The sequence below is a fragment of the Gallinula chloropus genome (genome assembly GCF_964237585.1).
Source record: "Gallinula chloropus genome assembly, chromosome: 27".
Lineage (NCBI taxonomy): Eukaryota > Metazoa > Chordata > Aves > Gruiformes > Rallidae > Gallinula > Gallinula chloropus.
The window spans coordinates 5943561-5961322 of NC_140112.1; the positions used below are offsets into that span (position 1 = coordinate 5943561).

The following is a 17762-nucleotide window of genomic DNA, read 5'->3' on the forward strand; positions in this document are numbered from 1 at the left end:
TAATGAGCAAACACAAAGTAATAACACATCACACCTACGTGGTTTAATCCCTCCTCTCCCTTTGGAGATGTAAATGTTTATGAGTTTCTAAACAGTGCCTGAAGTACACGATGCTTCAAAGCCTCCCTGAAAGCTCCAGCACAACATCCCTCCGAGTCCACCCGCTCCCATCCCTCATCTTTCCAGCCCTCTTGACCAGACCCTGCCCAGATGAGGTTTCCAGTGGGTGTTTGCAAGGATGCAAGAGAGAAATTTGAGAAGAGTCAGGCTCAGAAGCACTTTTTATTAGCCTATCGCTCAACACCTCACAGGGGGAAGTGGCATTATCACCCCATGGAAAAGCAGAAGTGTGACACACCCAGAGGCAGATTTAAAGAACATTCAAATTTACCAGTTCTTCATCTAAACTCCCCCTTGTCCTGCATCCTGAGCTGTGCAAACCCCAGCAGACCAGATAAATAACCCTGCTGCATCACCCAGAAATCAGCTGAGCTGGTGGCTGGAGAGGATGATGTGCACCAAACATCCTTCAGCAGCCAAGATACACATCAGGACAGCCAATTAAGCCTAGCCCAGAATTACCATTTTCAGATGGCCAATTAAGCCTAGCCCAGAATTACCATCTTCAAAGAGCCCCAGACGAGTTTACAGCTTGATTCCTCGATGAGCTAAGGGCATCAAGAACTAATGACCTATGAGCCAAGGGCATCAAGAGCTAATGACCTGTGAGCTCCGTGCACTACTGCCCATCCCAACACTTGAATTAGGAAGGGTTGGGATTAAAACAAACCCTACCAGGCTGCCAGAGACAGGGAGGGGAGGGAGATCTGCCAGCTCTGGGAAGACCTGAGCCCATGGAGGAGCAACCTGTGGAAAGCAAGACCTGGAGTGTGGCCAAGCACCCACAGGCCCTGAGGTGTCCCACAAACAGAGCAGACACGGAGATGAGCGGGAATGTGTTAATTATTTAACGAAGACGACCCTCATCATCGAGCCTTGGGGCGTGTGTGGGGCTGGGATGGTGTTGTCCAGTGACAGAGCACCTCAGGCCAGGATGGCTGAGCACGGTGTGCTGCGGCCTGCACCGGCTGCGCCTCCATCACGCTCCGCTGAAGCCCGGCGAGCGACCAGGCCGCAGCTACCGAGGCGTAAGGAGGATGCGCTGCCCGGCAGGTCCCTCCGGGGTCACCTGCACGGAGGAGGGAGAAGAAGTCAGAAAGAGGGAAACCCACCACCGAGACGGGTTTTGATGGCTCTTGGTGGTTCCCCAGCGCGTGGGACAGACTGGGAGCCCCCTGCCAGCCCCCTCCCGAGGGATGGCATCCCCGAGGTGACAGCATCCCTCTCACCCGGCTCCTCCCAGCACAGCCTGCAGAGACTTCTTCAGAGCTGCACCGCTCCGATCCAGAGCCGCAGCCAGACGGCTCCGGTGGGCTGGGGTGACCTGGGGCAGAGGAGCAAGGTGCTCGGAGAGGAGCAGTGGCAGGAGCCCACCCCAGACCCTTGCGCCAGGTCGGGGGTCAGCTGCAGCCCCCCAGGAGCCAAGCACACCCTCACCCACCTGGCTTTGGTACAAGGTGAGCACAGACGTCACCAGCTTGGCGTAGTTCAGCGATGTGGAGAAGGCTGGAGCCTGCTGGCACAGAGTCAGGACCAGGAGGTCGAAGAGCTCAGCGGGCAGCACCTCCTGGAAGAAAGCCCCAAGCTGGGAGGAGAGCTGGTCCTTGCTGGAGCCAGCATGGAAACCCAGGGAGACAGTGCCCTCACCTGCCGCCCCAGCACAGCCTGCATCACTGACAGGAGCTCCTCAGACAGGGACAACTCCAGGACCTGGCTGCAGAGGATGGTGAAGAGGAGACACGAGGCTCCAGCAGCCTCGCCAGTGCTCCGGGGCAGGCAGAGCCAGCCAGACCCATCGAGGGCTGAAGCAGAGCTGCTGTCAATGCCACCTCTTACCTGAGGACCAGGCGCACGCAGTCGGGCTCCAGGCACTCCTCCACCAGCTCACACACCAGCTTGGTCTGCTCAGTGCCTGTGAGAGCAGAGGAGCAACAAGCAAGAGGAGGGAACGGCTTAAAATCCCAGCAGGGGAGGTTTAGGTTGGAGATCAGGGAGAATTCCTGTACTGAAAGGGCTGTCAGGTGCTGGCACAGGCTGTCCAGGGAGGGATTTACAAGGCGTGTGAATGACATGCTGGAGGACATGACCTAGAGGTGGGCCAGGCAGGGATAGGCTGGGGTTGGACTTAGTTTAAAGGGCCTCTTCCAAGCCAGGTGATTCTAGAAGGGGAAAGGATCTCCCGAGGCTGCCAGACCCACAGCGATGTGCCTAACCCTTCCCATGCCCCCCTCACACAGGGTTACCCCTCAGCCAGGACACCCAGAAACCACACTGTGCCCCTTCTACCCCTCAGGTGACTCCAGCCCCCCTCAGCTCAACCACAGCGAGGGTTTCATCAGCACCACTCCCCGGGAAACAGAGATTCCTTCTCCCAAGGGAGCAGCACTCTGCCCTTGGGGGTTCCTTTCCTGCTGGATGGAGCCCCCAGCTCCTCCTCTGGCCCCTGTGAGCCCCTCTCACCTTTCCCTGGGTCCCGCAGGACGGCAGCCACCAGGACTCTGCAGAAGGGCTGGGAATACTTGGAGCAAAACGAAGTGATGGCAGCCAGGAGGTGACGGGAGGGTGGCTGGGTGAGGGACAGCACCTACAGACAGAAAGGGCATGAGGTGGGGGTGGCAGTGAGGGAAGTGGGGTGCAGGAAGCCTCTGGCCTTGCGCTTACTCGCTGGAGGAAGAGCTGCTCTGCCAGGATGGCCGCGCTGGTGTAGCTGAGGTCGGGGGTGAGAGCCAGGAGCCAGCTGCAGAAACGCACCAGGAGCGGCTCCGGGCACGTGGGGAGCTGGAGGAAGGAGCACAGCCCCTCGAGCTGGGGATGGCAGAGGGGACAGGGACGTTAGGGACAGCAGCAGACCCTCTGTGGCGCTGCGGGGACGCTGAGGCTGACCTGGCTGGCAGAGCAGTCGTTCAGGACACGCAGCTCCAGCGGGACGCTCGGCTCCGAGTGCTGCAGGGAAACACCTCCCTTGAGCAGGAACACCCCCAGCTGCAGCTTCGGGGCCTCTCCCTGCACCTCCTGCCACCCACCCTGCACCAAATCTCTGCGAGGTGCAGGATGCACAGATCCAGAGGGGCTTTTCTATTCCCACCTCCTCCCCCAGCCCCTCCAGCAGCCCAGGCATGTGCAGACCCCTCACCCTGGACTCCTGCAGCAGCAGCATCTTCAGCCTCGGGCCGTGTGCCTGGGGAAAATGAGGTGAAGGAACACGAGTCAGACCACAGAGGCTCCCAGGCTGGAAGGGAAAAGCGAACCCTGGCTGGTACCTGGAGAAAGGGTTGGATCTCCACTGCCTGCTGTGTCTGGGAAGGCTTCTTGGGCTTCCCAGAGCTTTCCATCCTGGTTGCATCCCGCTGGGAGCTTTCCGGAGCATCTCCAGGCAGGCTCTGAGCAGACCTGTCCTCTGAAGGCTCCCCAGGCATCTCCTCTTCCACCCCTGCCACATCCCCCCCTCCCTGGGTCTCTGGGGGTTCAAACGCCGCCTCCTCCAGCAGCAGCCTCTTCCCCCCTCTCTCCTCATCCAGCTCCAGGCTCTCCTCTGACACTTTCTTGCGCCTCCCACCTTGGGCCCCAGGCTCAGCCACATCCCCAGCAGCATCAGGCTGTTTACTGAAGCACCAGTTCCATTTCCTTCCCTGTTTTGGTTTGTTCTGGACAAGCTTTTGGCACAGACACTCGAGCTGGTGCTGGGCTGCAGGTGAGAAGGGAGCAGGGGGTGGGGAGCGCTCCTCTCCCCTCACTCCTGGCTGAAGTAGATCCCCCAGTGCCTGCACCCAGGGATCCACGTGGGAATCCTGCTCCACAGCCTGGAGCAGCTGGCTGAGGCATCCCTCTGGCACCACAGCTCGCAGCACGTGCAGCAGGGAGAAGAGGTTCCTCTGGCACACAACAGGGAGCAGCAGCAGCCGAGGCTTGCTGGAAAAGGGGAGAAGAGGGAGAAGTGACGGTGTCAGAGCGGTACCCAGAGTCCTTATCACCAACCTGTCCCACAGAGCAGGGCCTCACAGGATGGGGAAGGAAGAGGGGCCCACAAATGCCTTCATCCACCTTTTGCAGATGTGGGATGGAAGGTTGGGGGATCCCTGCTACAGTTCTGACCTCACATATGGATCGCTGACAGATCACTGCACCAGGGGACTTGGAGGGGGGGATGCACGGTGCCAGACAGGGCACCCGACACACCAAACCTCCCACCCCACGCCGAGTTTTGGCACTACAACCAACTCACACAGCCAGGGCACCCTCCGGCCCCTCCAGCATGGGCTCCTCGGCGCACAGGGCTGCGGTGAAGGTCGGCCAGGGGAACCCCAGCCCGGGCCCTTCCCCAGCCGGGACCCGCTGCAGCATCCGGAGGGCGGCCAGTGCCCCGGAGCAGCCGGAGGCGAGAGCGTGGAGCAGGAGGCGACTGGGCTTGTCGAGGCTCCGCAGCCAGGGCAGGGGTGGGGGCTCCATCGCTGCAGGGAAGGGGGGGGTTGGATGTTTCTTGAGCCACCTGCAAGAAAAATTACAGGGGGACTTTGATTTTGGATACACCAGGAAGGGTGTGGGGAGGATGGGAGCACCCAGGACCCAGTTCTGGAGCCAACCCCGGGGTCCCCCCTCTACGGGGGCTGCTCTCACCTGCTCGGAGCAGCATCCGCGGTCATCTCCATCGCCCCGGGGTGCAGCAGCGTTACCCAGGGGCACAGCCGGGGCCCCCTCCGCGCTCTGCAGCGCCACCCGCAGCCCCCCCACCGCCAGCCCATCGCTCCCCCGGGGGGGGGGGGCCGAGAGGGAACCCCCCGAGTGCCGCTGGCAGCGGTGCCCCCGCCCCACCGCGGCCCCTTCCCCCGGGTAAGAGCCGCCCCATCACCCCCCCGGCTCCCGCCCGCCCGGGACACGCACACACTCACCGGGGGGAGCGGCCGGAGGCAGGGACGGGGTGCGGGGGTGATGGGGGGGGGGGGGGGGGAGGGTACGGGGGGTGCGGGGGGTGCCCCTTTCCCCTCCCGGGCCCCGCACGCGCCGCTTCCGGATCCGCCGCGCTGGAAAAGCGCGCGCCGTATGCAAATCACCCAGCAGGCAAATGACACGTGTTGTGCAATTAACCCCCTTAAAGCCAAACGCTGGCGTCCTCCGCTCCTCCCACCCCCAATAACCTCACATATCCCCCCGCCCCCCATCCCCCGGACAGAGCCCCCAGGCAGCATCACCGTGTACGGCACATTTTATTCGGTTAAAAGCGGTTTAAAACAGCCCCCTGCTGCTGCCCCGCGCCCCTGCTCCAGCCCCACGGGCATTAAAACTCCCCCACTGCCTCCCCCAGCCCTTCACCGCGGCTCCGTCAGGTCTCCCATGGGTGCAGAGCACCAAGGAGACGAGGACATAGTGAGGGGGCTGTGCCCCACTGCCCCAAGATCCATGCAGCTCTGACCCCCCCCAGCAGCTTCCTGGGGGAGAGCAGGGATGTGGGACCCGATGGGGGTTCAGCCAGTATCAGAGGGACTGATAAATACCAGGCAGACTATTTCCCATCCCACCCTCACAACACCTTCCAATGCCCCCACACCCCCCCCCAAACCCACGCTGGGAGCAAAAGCAGGGCAGAAGATGTCTCCTTGCTGCAGAAGGGGCACCCCAACACCACGCTGCACCCCGTGGCTCAGTTAGAGTAGCTGGAGTCCATGAACATCCCCTGGCTGTAACTCGGGTACCCAAAGTCCAACTCCAACAGCGCCAGGGTGAAAGCCCATTGGATCATGCAGAGCTCCTCATCCTCCTCGGCAGAGCTCTCCAAGTCAGAGGGACCAAACTCCTGCAGCACAGGGCAGAGGATGAGCCCCTTTAGCACAGCCACGCGTTGCCCCCAGAGCCCCCTCACCCCAGGGAGTCCCCCCCTACTCACAAGCAGCATCCTGGGGCGCTGCGGCGGGCGCTGCGGCAGCCAGCCGGCGGGCAGCTCGTGCAGGTAGATACAGTCGGACTTGAACGGGCACCGGCCGCGGTTCCGGGCGAAGAACTTGCACCTGATTTTCCTGGAGGATTCCAAGAGCAGCTGTGAGAGCAGCTCTGGGAGCTGAGCAGCACAGAGCCCGGAGCCGGAGCGCTGCACACTCACCCTGTCCGTGCCTTGAAGGTCTGGATGAGCTTCTCCTTCTCAGCCGCATCCGAGACCCAGTATTTGTGTGGGATGTAGTAGCTGGAGGTGACGCGGCACTCGGGACAGGCCCTGGGTGAAGGCAATGGGGGCAGGTGGGTGTCCCAAAAAAGCGGCAAGGAGGTCACCACCCGTGCTTGGGTGGCCTCACCCAGCATCCCCACTCCAGCTCCCGAGTGCTCGTTCCCAAAGGAAAGCTGCTCCCAGTCCCCAAGCCCCGTCACCAGACCCCAAGGAAGGATTTCAGGGTGCAGAAGGGGTGCCACTACCCACCCTGCCGTGTCCCCAGCCCCGCTCACTTGACAACTGTGTTCTGGAAGTCCCGGCTGCGCCGCCACTTGCGTATGCAGCCCACGCAGTACGCGTGGCTGCAGTTGGGGAGGATCCCGAAGAGCCGCTCCTCTGGCAGCGGCTTCTCATACACCCGGTCCATGCAGATGCCACACACCACGGCCTCACTCCGTGCCCTCAGCATCGCGGTGGAGACCGGGACTGCAGCGCCCGGCTCCACAGGCACCTGCAAGCAGAGCAGGACAGCACTGCAACCCCCCGGCTCCATCACTGCCCCGACCTAGGGGACCAACGCAGGGTGATGGGGACTGTCTGGCTGCAGAAGAGCCCCAAGCCCACCTCCGCAGGGTCAGTCTGTGTTGTCGTCTGAACTGCTGCATCTCTGGTGTCCTGAGAGCTCAGATCCTGCCCCCGCCACCGTGGTTGGGAGCCTGCAGACAGGATTGCTCTTAGAAGGGGAAAAAGCTCATCCTGCCCCATCACCAAAGAGGCAGAGCTGCCTGCTTGGGGGCACAGGCACAGCAGTTAAGGTCCCCACCCTAAAAAAGCTGCTAAGAGAGCACTCCACAGCCCCAGCTGGGCCCTGCCCAGAGACAGGAGGAGGAGGAGGATGATTTGGGTCAAGGGCAGACACGTCAGGATGCTCCTCCATGACCACTCCACTATTCTCACCCCCACTGCTGGTTCCTGTGCACCCTTGCACCTACCTGAGGCACCCTGAGTTTGTGTGTGGACAGAATCTCTGCTGACGGCCCCACAGGGGATGTTTTCTGCGTCTTTCTCTTCTTCCTCAGCCTCCACAGCTGGGAGCCTGACAGCCTCGTTCGTTACACTGGGGACAGGGTGGGCCAAGTGGTGATGGGATCTCCCCCAGCCCCAGGCCGCTGCTGCAGGGATGCTGCTGGGCTCCGTGTGGGTCCCCACAGACACCGGCTCCTCTAGGATGTGTTGGTAGCTGGAGGAACCCAGGGACAGACAGACAGAGGGTCCAGTCAGCCTCCCACGACACCTCGTGGCTCCCAGCCCGTCCTCGTGGCATCAGGCGCCCTCCTGGCCGCCCCTTACCTGCACCGCTCTCCGTAGCTGCAGAACCCGCCCTGGAAGTACCTGCAGACCGGGGCTGACTTTCTGTCGTGTGAGAAGCGGCAGCTCTGGCCCCAGCGACAGAATCCACGGGCAAAATTCCTGCCAGCCAGAGAAGCCACAGGGCTGGAGTCACGGACCCCCCCCCAACCCTCCCTGGGTACCAGCCTGGCCCGGACGGGGCCACGTTCGCAGAGCCCCCCGGGGTGCCGGGGCTCAGGAGGGGCTGCGCCCTCCTGCCCCATCCAGCCTTATCTCCCGGCTGGCTGCAGAGCAAACAAGCGGAGCCGCGCCGGCAAAGGGGGGTGGGGTGCCGGGGTGAGGGAGCCGGGGGAGCACGGAAACAAACCTGGGGTAAGGGAGGGCTGGGGCTGCCCCTGCTTCCCTGGGTGGGGGGCACGGGAAGGGACAGGAGCCCCTGTTTCGGGGCTGGTAGGGATGGGGTGCTGCGGGGGACCCCCAGCTCCAGAGTTGGGGTTGGGGATTGCAGCCGCCCGGCCAGGAAACGGGGAGAGCGATGTGGTGGGGTTCAAGAGCATCTCAAACCCCTCTCCGCCCCACGGAGAGTCCCAGCCCGTCCTCCCCACCCGCCAAAAGCTGCTCCCAGCCCCCCCTTCCCTCCTCTCCCCAAGCTCTACCTGCACAGGGGTCTCCGAGAGCCGCCCCGGCCCCTTAACGCTCCGGATGGTACCAAGGCTCCCGGCTCCATCTCTTCCCCAGCAGAATGGAGCGCTGGGGCACCTCGCCGGGCTACTTATGGTCTTGGCTGGGCCGGGGGCAGCATCCGGTCCCCACCCAAGTAACGGCCACCTGCCCGGCAGGCCCAGCGGCTTAACCCCCGCCCCGTCCCGCCCCGCCCCGGTCCCGGGACCGTTCGGGCTGCCGGTGCCGCCGGGCGCGGGGGAAAGGCCGGGGCCGGGGCCGGGGGGTGATGGTCCGGCTACCGAGGGAATGGGGTGGGGGGGTGAGGGGAGCCTGGTCTGCAGCTGCACCCTGTGAAGTCTGGGGGGGCTCAGAGCGGAGTCGGCACATGGCTGGGCGGTCCCGGCGCCCCGCAGCGCCCAGTCCCGGCTTATCGCCCGGGTTCGCCCCGCAACAGGGGTCTCGGAGGAGGTTTGGGGCAGGGAGAGCCCGGCTCTGCGGCTGGGACCCCGCTCACGACCGGGACCCCCCCACTCACAACCGGCTCTCGCTGCCTTTGGGTTTGATGGCAGAGACAGCAAAACCCTGGGAGTGAGGGGGAATCACTGGGGATCACAGCAAATCCCATCACCTCTGCTGGAAACCCCCCAAAGGGAACCACCCCCCCACCCAAAGAAAGGGCGGATGCTCAGGAGTCCTTAAATATTTAGTTGGGGTTTATTTAAAGTCAAGTCAGTCTGTGGACACTGTTTATATTATTAAAAACACCCGGAGGTTTGTACTTCTAGCAAAAATATACATTTCAGTTTGGGGGTTGTTACACTGCTGGGGGGGGGAAGAGCAAAAGGTTCCCCCAGGTGATGAGCAGGGGAGTCCCGTGTGCCGGCCGTGGTGGGGACACCAGCTATGGTGGGGATGCCACGGGGGCTCGGGGAAGGACAAAGCCCCCTGGGGATCCATCCAGCACACACATCTCTGGTGCCTTCCCCAAGAGGGCTTCAAAGTGCTTTAGAAACTGTAATTCATAACACCCTTGCGAGGTAGGGACAGGAAGGGGCTGGGCGGGGAGAGGGCAGGGAAACTGAGGCACAGCAAGGAGCTGGGGGTGGGTTTGGGAGCGGGCAGCCCTGTGACATGGTGTGGAAGCCCAGCGCTCTTCCCCTTTGGGTTTGAAAGGAATTATTGCACCAGGGAAATCTGCTCCCCTGAAGAGGAGGGAAGGAAAACAAACCAGATTCATCTGCTCCCCCAAGCCCGCAGTGGGAGTGTCAGTATTTAATAAGGCTGCTCAGGACACACGGGGCCACGAGCTGCAGATGGGCAAGTGCCACTTCTTAGGGTCACAAACCATCATCCCAAGGGTGGACTGAGCCCTTCCCAGGTCCGTCCTCTCTCCCACAGCCTGGGTGATGCAGCCCCCATCCAGGGGTCCCGTGCTGGGCACAGGCAGCAGCGCTGCGTTTCACTACAGCTGTGGGGTGAAGTCCCAGGTTTGGGGAGAGCCTGGGGGCCTGAAGCTGTCCCCACACTCTGGATGATGCAGAGGAGGACAGGGCAGCTTCCCCTACCCTGCCTTACGTGCCAGGAAGCTCCTGCTCATCATGAGCATCCCTCCCCACCCCACTTCCCCTTCAATAAATACTTGGCATTTATACTGTGTTACAGCTGCAAAGCTCTTTGCAGCCAATGCAGTAATTAGTCCTCGTGCTCCCCCTCTGATCAGAGAGGTGACATCCAGCTCCCTTTCAGAGAGGGGAAACTGAGGCAGGGCAGCTCAGCATTGTGAGTGCTGTGGGCTGGCTGTGGCTTTCTCCTTGCTGGTGCTGTGGAAGCGTTTTGACGCTCACAGGAGCTGTGCCACTGGGGAGCCTCTGCTGCCCACACTGCCCTGCAGCCCCCCCCTGCCCTGCAGCCCCCTCCCCGACCCCCCCAGGGGAAGGGAGCTGCAGGAGAGGCCGCAACCCCTGCTGCCTAAACCCTGACCAGTCCCAGGCTGCTCCAGGCCCTGCATGGAGCCTTCTGGGAACTCAGCCTGGGGAAGGACGCAGACACCGGCCTCTGCTTTGAAGGTGAAGTGTTTATGAGTCAAGCCCTTTTTTCCCCTCCCACCTCCCCATCCCTCCCTCCCTCACACTGGGGTGCCAAGGGGCAGGCTCCCTCTGAAAGGTGGGATGGTTCCAGAAGTAAGGGCTCCCACACAGCACTCCCGGGGAAGGCAGAGATCCCACCCACCATCCCTCTGGGAGGAGACAGGAATAAGCCACACAGTGAGGGGGTGAGGGGTGTCTGCTGGGACAGCCCTGCCCGCCTTCAAACACTCCAGGCTTCCTTTCATTGCTCTGTCCTCGACTTCCCAGCTCAGGACCATGTTTTCAGAGTGCAATACAGCAGAGAGAAGAAAGACGCTGTAAGTGCTGCCGCTGGCCCCGAGGGATGTCCTGATGGATATCCTGATGGACATCCCCACGGATACCCGCACCGTCTCCGAGCACCCAGCGCATCCCACACCGTTCCCAGGCTGCCACACGCAGGAACCCCACCGGCTGGGCCGTTGGCCACTCCAAAGAGGCCCCAGGGAGCAGCTGAAGAGCCGGGGCCGTAGTAACGGAAACGGTGGCTTATGATCTGCCTCTGTGAGCTCCTTAGTGTGTGTTAACGGAAGCCCCATGGCCTAGGAGGTGGCTGCAAACTCTGAGGGCATCTCGCCCCATGTACCGTACGTCAGGGTCAGGTAGAAAAGAGTTTCCAGTAGAAGAAATGGAAGACATGGGGGAAGTGTTTCCTTGTTTCTGTACAAAGAGTCTTGCTGGGAATCCATGGCTTCGTTCTCATAAATAGCAGTTCCTTAGTACATGTCCTTGTAGATCTCCTGCAGAAGAGGGTGTAGAGATGTCTCTGTCTCTGTCTTCTTGATCTTCTGCACCAGCTGGGCGTGCTCTGTCACCAGCTGCCGCAGGTCAGCCATCTTCTGCAGCAGCTTGGGGAAGAGGTACTGGGCATCCGGGTGGTTGGACTGGAGGTGAAACTCCAGCGCGCGCAGGATGTTGTCTTGGATCTCCTCCACCTGCTTCACGTTCATCAGGCCGGGACGGTCTGTGGAGAGGAAGGATGGTAGCTGTAGTGTTACGGTGTAGCCCTCCAAAGCATGCACTCCTCCTGGGGAAAGGGAAGTGGGGGAACCAACCCACCCACTGTGACTCCAACCCACCCACCACGACTCCAACCCACCCACTGCGACTCCAACCTCGTCAACTAGACAAGGGGAGAAACACGCCCTTGGACAACATATCCCACAGCATATGAGGAGGAGGTGTCACTTCTACGCTCCTTTTTCTTGGTCCAAGGTTGCCAGGTGTTGCCTCCATGGAGCAGCTTTGGTTTTGGAACTGTTCAGTTTGTCCCCTGCCCCCCCTAAGAGGCCCCTGGGTGATCGCAGGGCCAGCCCCACACACCTCTAAGAACAGGAGGACTCTCCCCAACACTCGCCCGCTCACCTCCACACAGGATGATGGCAGCCACAAACAGGGACAGGTCACTGTCATCCAGCTCCAGCGCATTGAACTTCACAGCAAACTCGAATTTGGGCTCCATGATCTCACTGAAGGGCTTGCGCAGGCTACGCAGGAACTCCCGCGTCACGAAGCCGTTCCCGTTGGCCACCAACAGCCCATCCTTGTTCATGATAGAGGCCAGCATGGCAAAGATGGCCTCGTGCACCCCGTACTTCAGCAGAGTCACTTGGTCGTTCAGGTAGAGGTCTATGAAGCTGGGGATGCTCTTGGCGAACTCGGTGAGCTCCCGCACGGTCTCCACCGTGGTGCACTGGCAGCGGTAGAAGACGTGCACCCCGATCTCCTTGTAGGGGGGGATGCCATTCACCAGCTGTTTCCAGACCAGCCCTTTTTCTGCCTGCCACAAGGTATCCATGTCATGGATCACGAAAGGCTGCTTGAAAAAGGAGTGAGCAGTTAGGAACACGTCACTGCCAAGGACACTGGTGTTTAGCTGTACATCTGCCTACAGACAGCGCCTGGACAATCCACATCCAGCCACAACAGCACAAGTCTGCCCAGCACCAGGAGTTTTCCCAGCGTAGAGCCCACCTGGCTGCAGTTACCAGTGCCAGCAGGATGGAGATGTGCAATACTCCCACCTGGAGTATTGTGTCCAGTTCTGGGCTCCCTGGTATAAAAAGTACAGGGATCTCCTGGAGAGAGTCCAGAGGAGGCTACAGAGATGATGAAGGGCCTGGAGCATCTCCCCTGTGAGGAAAGGCTGAGTGAGCTGGTGCTGTTCAGCCTGCAGAAAAGAAGCCTGAGAGGGGATCTGATCAATGGGTATCAATAGCTGAAGGGTGGGACACAGGGGACCATGGGCAGCCTCTGCTCAGTGTCTGTGGGGACAGGACAAGGGGCGATGGCCTCAAGTTGGAGCACAGGGAGTTCCCCACCAATGTGGGGAAGAACTTCTTCCCAGTGAGGGTGAGGGAGCCCTGGGACAGGCTGCTCAGGGGGTGTGGAGTCTCCATCTCTGGAGAGATTCCAGACCCATCTGGACGCCGACCTGTGTTCCCTGTCCTAGGGACCCTGGCAGCCTCCCATCCTGTTTCACAGCCAGCCCCACCTGCCCTGGGGAGGGAACTTACTGGGGTGCTGCTGGCCTTCCCGGTCAAGATACCTCTCGCCTTCTTTTTGGTCATGTTGAAGTTTTTCAGGTAGGCGTTGTAGATGTGCTTGGAGAAAGCTTTCAGGTCGGCCACCTGAGGGTTCTGGGAGCTGATCTCACTTGCTGTCAGCCCCGCCACCAGCTTCCTCTTCTCTGCCTCTGGCATGCGGCCGAAGCGGATTGCTGCGGTTGGGGGGGAAAGCAGTGGGTCAGGACAGTGGGGATGATCCCTGGAGATGTGTCCGTGAGGGCAGCAGTCTGCTCTGCCACCACACAGGTCTGCTGGTGAACACCTGCAGCTCGGTGGAGATGCTTCTCCAGGGCTGCTCCAGCATTCCCCCCTCCACGAACCAGCCATCACCACCTCACACTGAGCTCCCATCCCTGCTCCTCTGGGCTCTCACACAAGCCCCGATTCCCCTATAAACACCCTGGTTTGGCCAGGAACAAGATGGTTACACCTAAAGTTGAAAAATTCCAGTACAGAAGAGCAACCTGTGTATACAGTTCCCGTTGGGTCAACCTGTAAGGGACAGCCCTGTGCCAACAGCCCTGTGCCAACAGCCGTGTGCCAACAGCCGTGTGCCAACAGCCAGCCTGCACAGTGGGAACAAACAGCCCCTTCTTGGGCAGGAGAAGTGGATGAAGAATCAAAGGCTCAAACCATTGGGTTCGAAAGACAACCCCCAGCAAGAAGAGAGGCAGGGGGTAACGGGGGGTACATACAGCCTCCCCATGGGAACCCCTGGGAGCCCCAGCTGCCTGGGGCTGTGGCGCTCACCGTTGTGTGACATGCCCAGCGAGAGGCATTTCTGGAAGCGGCAGTACTGGCACTTGTTCCGGTTCTTCTTCTGAATCTTGCAGCTCCGCTCACACTTCTCATACTCCAGCTTCATGCGGATCGTCCGGCGGAAGAAACCCTGCGAGCAGCGGGCACGGGGAGGGACAAAGGGACAGCAGCACTGTCAGTGCCTCTGTCCTGGGACCAAGCTGGTTTATCATCCCCAGGAGCCTTGTGGAGGTTCAGCTGGGTGAGGAGGATGAGCCCCGGGACTCTCTGCTGCAAGCACAGCCTCTGGCCCAAGGAAAGGTTCTGTGGTGGGAGAAGGGGGCTGCAGAGGAGGAAAGGTGGAGGGCAGCCCCCTGTCCAGTGCCAGACATGGTGTGTGTGTGATCATAGAATCCCAGACTGGGCTGGGTTGGAAGGGACCCCAAGGGTCCCAGAGCTCCAACCCCCTGCCACAGGCAGGGACACCAACCTCCAGGCCTGGAGCTACACAAGGTTGCCCAGGGCCCCATCCAACCCGGCCTTGAACACCCCCAGGGATGGGGCACCCACCCCCTCTCTGGGCAGCCTGTTCCAGCCCCTCACCACTCTCTCTGGAAAGAACTTCCCCCCAATATCTCATCTCACCCTTTCCTCCTCCAGCTTCACTCCATCCCCCTTGTCCTGCCAGTCTCTGCCCTTTAACAAGCCCATTCCCCTCCTGTTCCTCTGCTCCCTTCAGGGACTGGAAGGCTGCAATGAGGTCCCCCCACAGCCTTCTCTTCTCCAGGCTGACCCAGCCCAGCTCCCTCAGCCTCTCCACATAGGGGAGCTACTCCAGCCCTCTGAGCATCCCCGTGGCTCCTCTGAGCCCTCTCCAGCAGTTCTACATCTTTCTTGTATTATGGGTGATCCTGCAGCCAGCCGGCAGGGAGGCTGGAGGAACGAGCTGCCAGCCAGCCCCAGCCTGGAGGAATGTCTGGCAGAGCCCGGGCAGCTAATGCAGCCCTGCTGGCATCTGCTGTGGGGGAAAAGAATTTCAGAGGCACATCCAGCTGCAGCCAGTGATCCCAGGGGGGATAAACACAGCTCACTGCTGATCTGCAGCACAGAAAGCATCTTTAAAGGCAGAGCCAGGGGCCCTGTGGGAACAGACAGACCTGCCTTACACAGCAAAGCGTGACAGCGCAAGATTTGGGCTGGACACATCTCAGCTGCCTCCCCCAGACAGCCCGTGTGTGCTGCCTCTGCTCTCCACACTCCCTGGAAAGGTTGCAGAAGGGGTTTTTTTCACAATCACTCGACCCTGCATCCCTGTTTTGCTGCGATCCTGCTTGCCTGAAGGGACAGCAGCGTGCTCACTGGGGTCTAATCCTGGCCTGGTGAAGCCCGCCCTGCCAGGGCACACGGATACCTTGCAGCCCTCGCAGGCGTGCACGCCGTAGTGGAACCCCGAGGCTCTGTCTCCGCAGACCCTGCACTCCACGTTCAGCGCGCCCAAGGCCGCCTCCTCGCAGCCCATCTGCAATTGGTCCGACAGGGAGGGAGAGGAGCTCTGCGAAAGGTCTGCAGACACACAGAGGGATAAAGGCCTTTCACACAGGAGCCACAAACCCAGCACCCAACTCCTCCAGCCATGGGCTTGGACCAGGGGTTCCCAGCGCTGTCCCAGCCTGCACTCCCTTTGGGCAGGAAGGTCAGGCAGATGCCACGCACAGAGCCAAGAGTGACTCTGGTGGGCCCGGCAGCTGGGAGACTCCACATCGCCGCCGACTCCTTCCCTCTGGCACCCATGTGCAGGCAGTGAAACCCAAACAGCACATTTTATAATCCCCAGCTGGCAGGCAGCTGGCACAGGGCTGCCCAGCTGGAACCCCTGGGGCTCCGGAGAAGGCTCTTGAGCAGCAACAAACCTCTTCCTCCTACAGTCACTCTGCATTGAGGACTTGGAGCAGCAGCCAGGGAAGCTTTCTCAGGCACCCTGGGAGTCCTTCCCACCCAGAGCACAATGTTACCTGCCTGTCCTTTCGATTTCCACCTCCCAACCCACTGCCAACATCCGCAGAGTGACCGCAGGGGAAGAACTGAGCCTCTCCACAACTTGGCTCCCGATGCATTATTTCACAAAGGGGAAAGATTAAAACAAGCCAAGCTCTGTTCAGGGGCAGGTCCTCTGCCCGTGCACCTCTGCACGCTGCCTGGAGGATGTGGATCCCTGGAGGACATGGATCCCTGGATGCTCCCAGGACAGATGAGCTCCCATGGCACCACTAACCTGTGTAGCTGCTTGAAGGCAGCGAGCTGTCTGGTCCTCCACTTGGGTCTGAGGCTCCGCTTGCCACCATCACTGCCTCTTCCTCTTCCTCCTCCTCTTCCCTGACCTCAGGTACTTCCTCCTGTAGTTGTTCCATAATCGATCACCCCTCAGTGCCAAGACTGCAATCCCTGTCATAGCTCTGGCATCATCCGTGTCTATCCGAGATGGACCCTACCAGGCTGTTCCTGCTGGAACAGAGGGAGAAGACACAGCGTCAGCTCGGAACGCAGAGCATCTCAGCAGCAGAGCAGCGTGTAATCACTCAAGTCCTGCTCTGCTTCCTCTCCTTACCCAGGGAAACATGCAGAACCCAGGGCCTTGTAAAGATCACTTTGCACTCTGAAGGTCTCGAAGAAGCAAAACGTCAGTGCAATCGTATTTACAGCCCAGGGGACAGAGCCCAGAGTGCAAACCAGCCTAGCCACCGCTCACGGACTTCAGCTCCCCAGCCTGCAAGTCCCACAGCAGGCACACGTCCCCAAACAAGTGTCCTGGGATGTGTTGGTGGCAGCCAAGGCCAGGGTGTGACAGAGCCAACAACACCAGGAAGATGAACACAGCGCCAGCTTCACCCAGCCAAGGCAGAGCTCGGGGTGAGGGCAGCGGCGGATTGGGGTGCAGCGGCTCCGTGCCCATGGGTGGGAGATGCTGGGGGAGCACCGCTCAGTGCAGCAGCAGGTGGGGGCTGAAAGCCCCCAGCCCGTGCCAGCCGTGTGCAAGGCTGATGGCTTCCCACCAGTCCCCACACTCAGGCTTTGTCCCACCACAGCGCTGCCAATTACAGCACTTGTGTTTGTTTTCACTCGTGGTGTAACCGGCCCCGGCTCCTCTGCCAAGAGCTGCTGGGCTGGCCGTGTTGCCGCTGCTCTGTGCAGCTGCCGGGCCAGGCTCAGCCACGGCATCCAGCAGCGTGATCCCGACGGCCACACAATCCAGCCAGTGTCCTAATCCTGGGTTTCCTGTGGGAGGAACAGCACCGGCCTCCCCCAGCGCGCTTCCGCTCCTTGTTTGCCTCAGCCCATCCCAAGCAGCCCGCAGAAAACTCAACCGCTGCCTTGTCGGTGCCGTGAGCTGTTCCCACCGCCCTCCCGGCCACACCAGATCCCTCCCGAGCGTCCGGCGCACACCACAACATCCCAGTGCTTGTTTACCTCCGGATCTCGATTCCTGAACTGCCTCTTGCTTGAGTAAACAATGCCTCAGCCCCAGTCTACACAGAGCTGCCTCCACTTCCGTACAGGAGCTACTGAAGTGGAGGAACATCCCTCAGAAAAGGCGCCAAAGCCCAGTGCCCACCAGCAAAGCCCCAGTTCACAGAGTGTTCAAGCCTGCATTAGGGTGAAGCGATTGAGCTGCTCGCAGGGGACTCCTACAAGGGTACAGCCCCCAAGTCCCAGAGGGGCTGTGACCACGCACAAGCTCATGCCACAGCACTGGGCTTTGTTGGAGGAGGACAGCAGTGACCCAGGACCCCCCTGAGCTCATTTCCCAGCCCCTGCAACAGACCCTGGTGCCCAGCACTTTGAACTCAAGCCCCAGCCAGTTCTGTCAGCGCTGAGCAAGGTCAGAGCCCCCCGAGCAATCCAGCAAGCAGCTGAGGGATGAGGAAAAAATCCAGCCCACAAGCAGGAGGTTGAACACAAACATGGAGCAAATCCAGGAACCAGCACCCCTGGAACTGGTGCTGCACCAGTTTGGGTCTCCTATGCGAAAGGGGCTTTGCTTTTCCCCTCCATGGTGGGAATTCA

At 60.8% G+C, this 17762-nt stretch overlaps 2 protein-coding genes across 3 annotated transcripts; both read right to left on the reverse strand.

The window, feature by feature from the left end:
* Window positions 1-952: 952 nt before the first annotated feature.
* Window positions 953-4566, reverse strand: FANCE (FA complementation group E; the record flags this gene model as incomplete). The annotated part of the gene is made up of 11 exons (XM_084275988.1): window positions 953-1189; window positions 1350-1444; window positions 1562-1687; window positions 1768-1834; window positions 1957-2032; window positions 2581-2704; window positions 2782-2925; window positions 3004-3063; window positions 3254-3298; window positions 3381-4029; window positions 4343-4566. 11 exons carry the CDS (start codon window positions 4564-4566, stop codon window positions 1186-1188), a joined length of 1614 nt encoding a protein of 537 aa, XP_084132114.1. The 3' UTR covers window positions 953-1185.
* Window positions 4567-10407: 5841 nt separating this feature from the next.
* On the reverse strand, window positions 10408-16133 carry PPARD (peroxisome proliferator activated receptor delta). Of its 2 annotated transcripts, XM_084275889.1 has the most exons (6): window positions 15973-16133; window positions 15112-15263; window positions 13713-13851; window positions 12912-13114; window positions 11761-12211; window positions 10408-11359 (listed from the first exon to the last, which is right to left on the reverse strand). In XM_084275889.1, the coding sequence occupies exons 1-6, from the start codon at window positions 16106-16108 to the stop codon at window positions 11112-11114; spliced, it is 1329 nt and encodes a 442-aa protein (XP_084132015.1). In that variant the 5' UTR covers window positions 16109-16133; the 3' UTR covers window positions 10408-11111. The 2 variants fall into 2 exon arrangements, with proteins under 2 accessions (XP_084132015.1, XP_084132014.1); XM_084275888.1 differs by lacking the exon at window positions 15973-16133 and having other exon boundaries at window positions 11761-12214; window positions 15112-15335.
* Between the last annotated feature and the right edge of the window lie 1629 nt (window positions 16134-17762).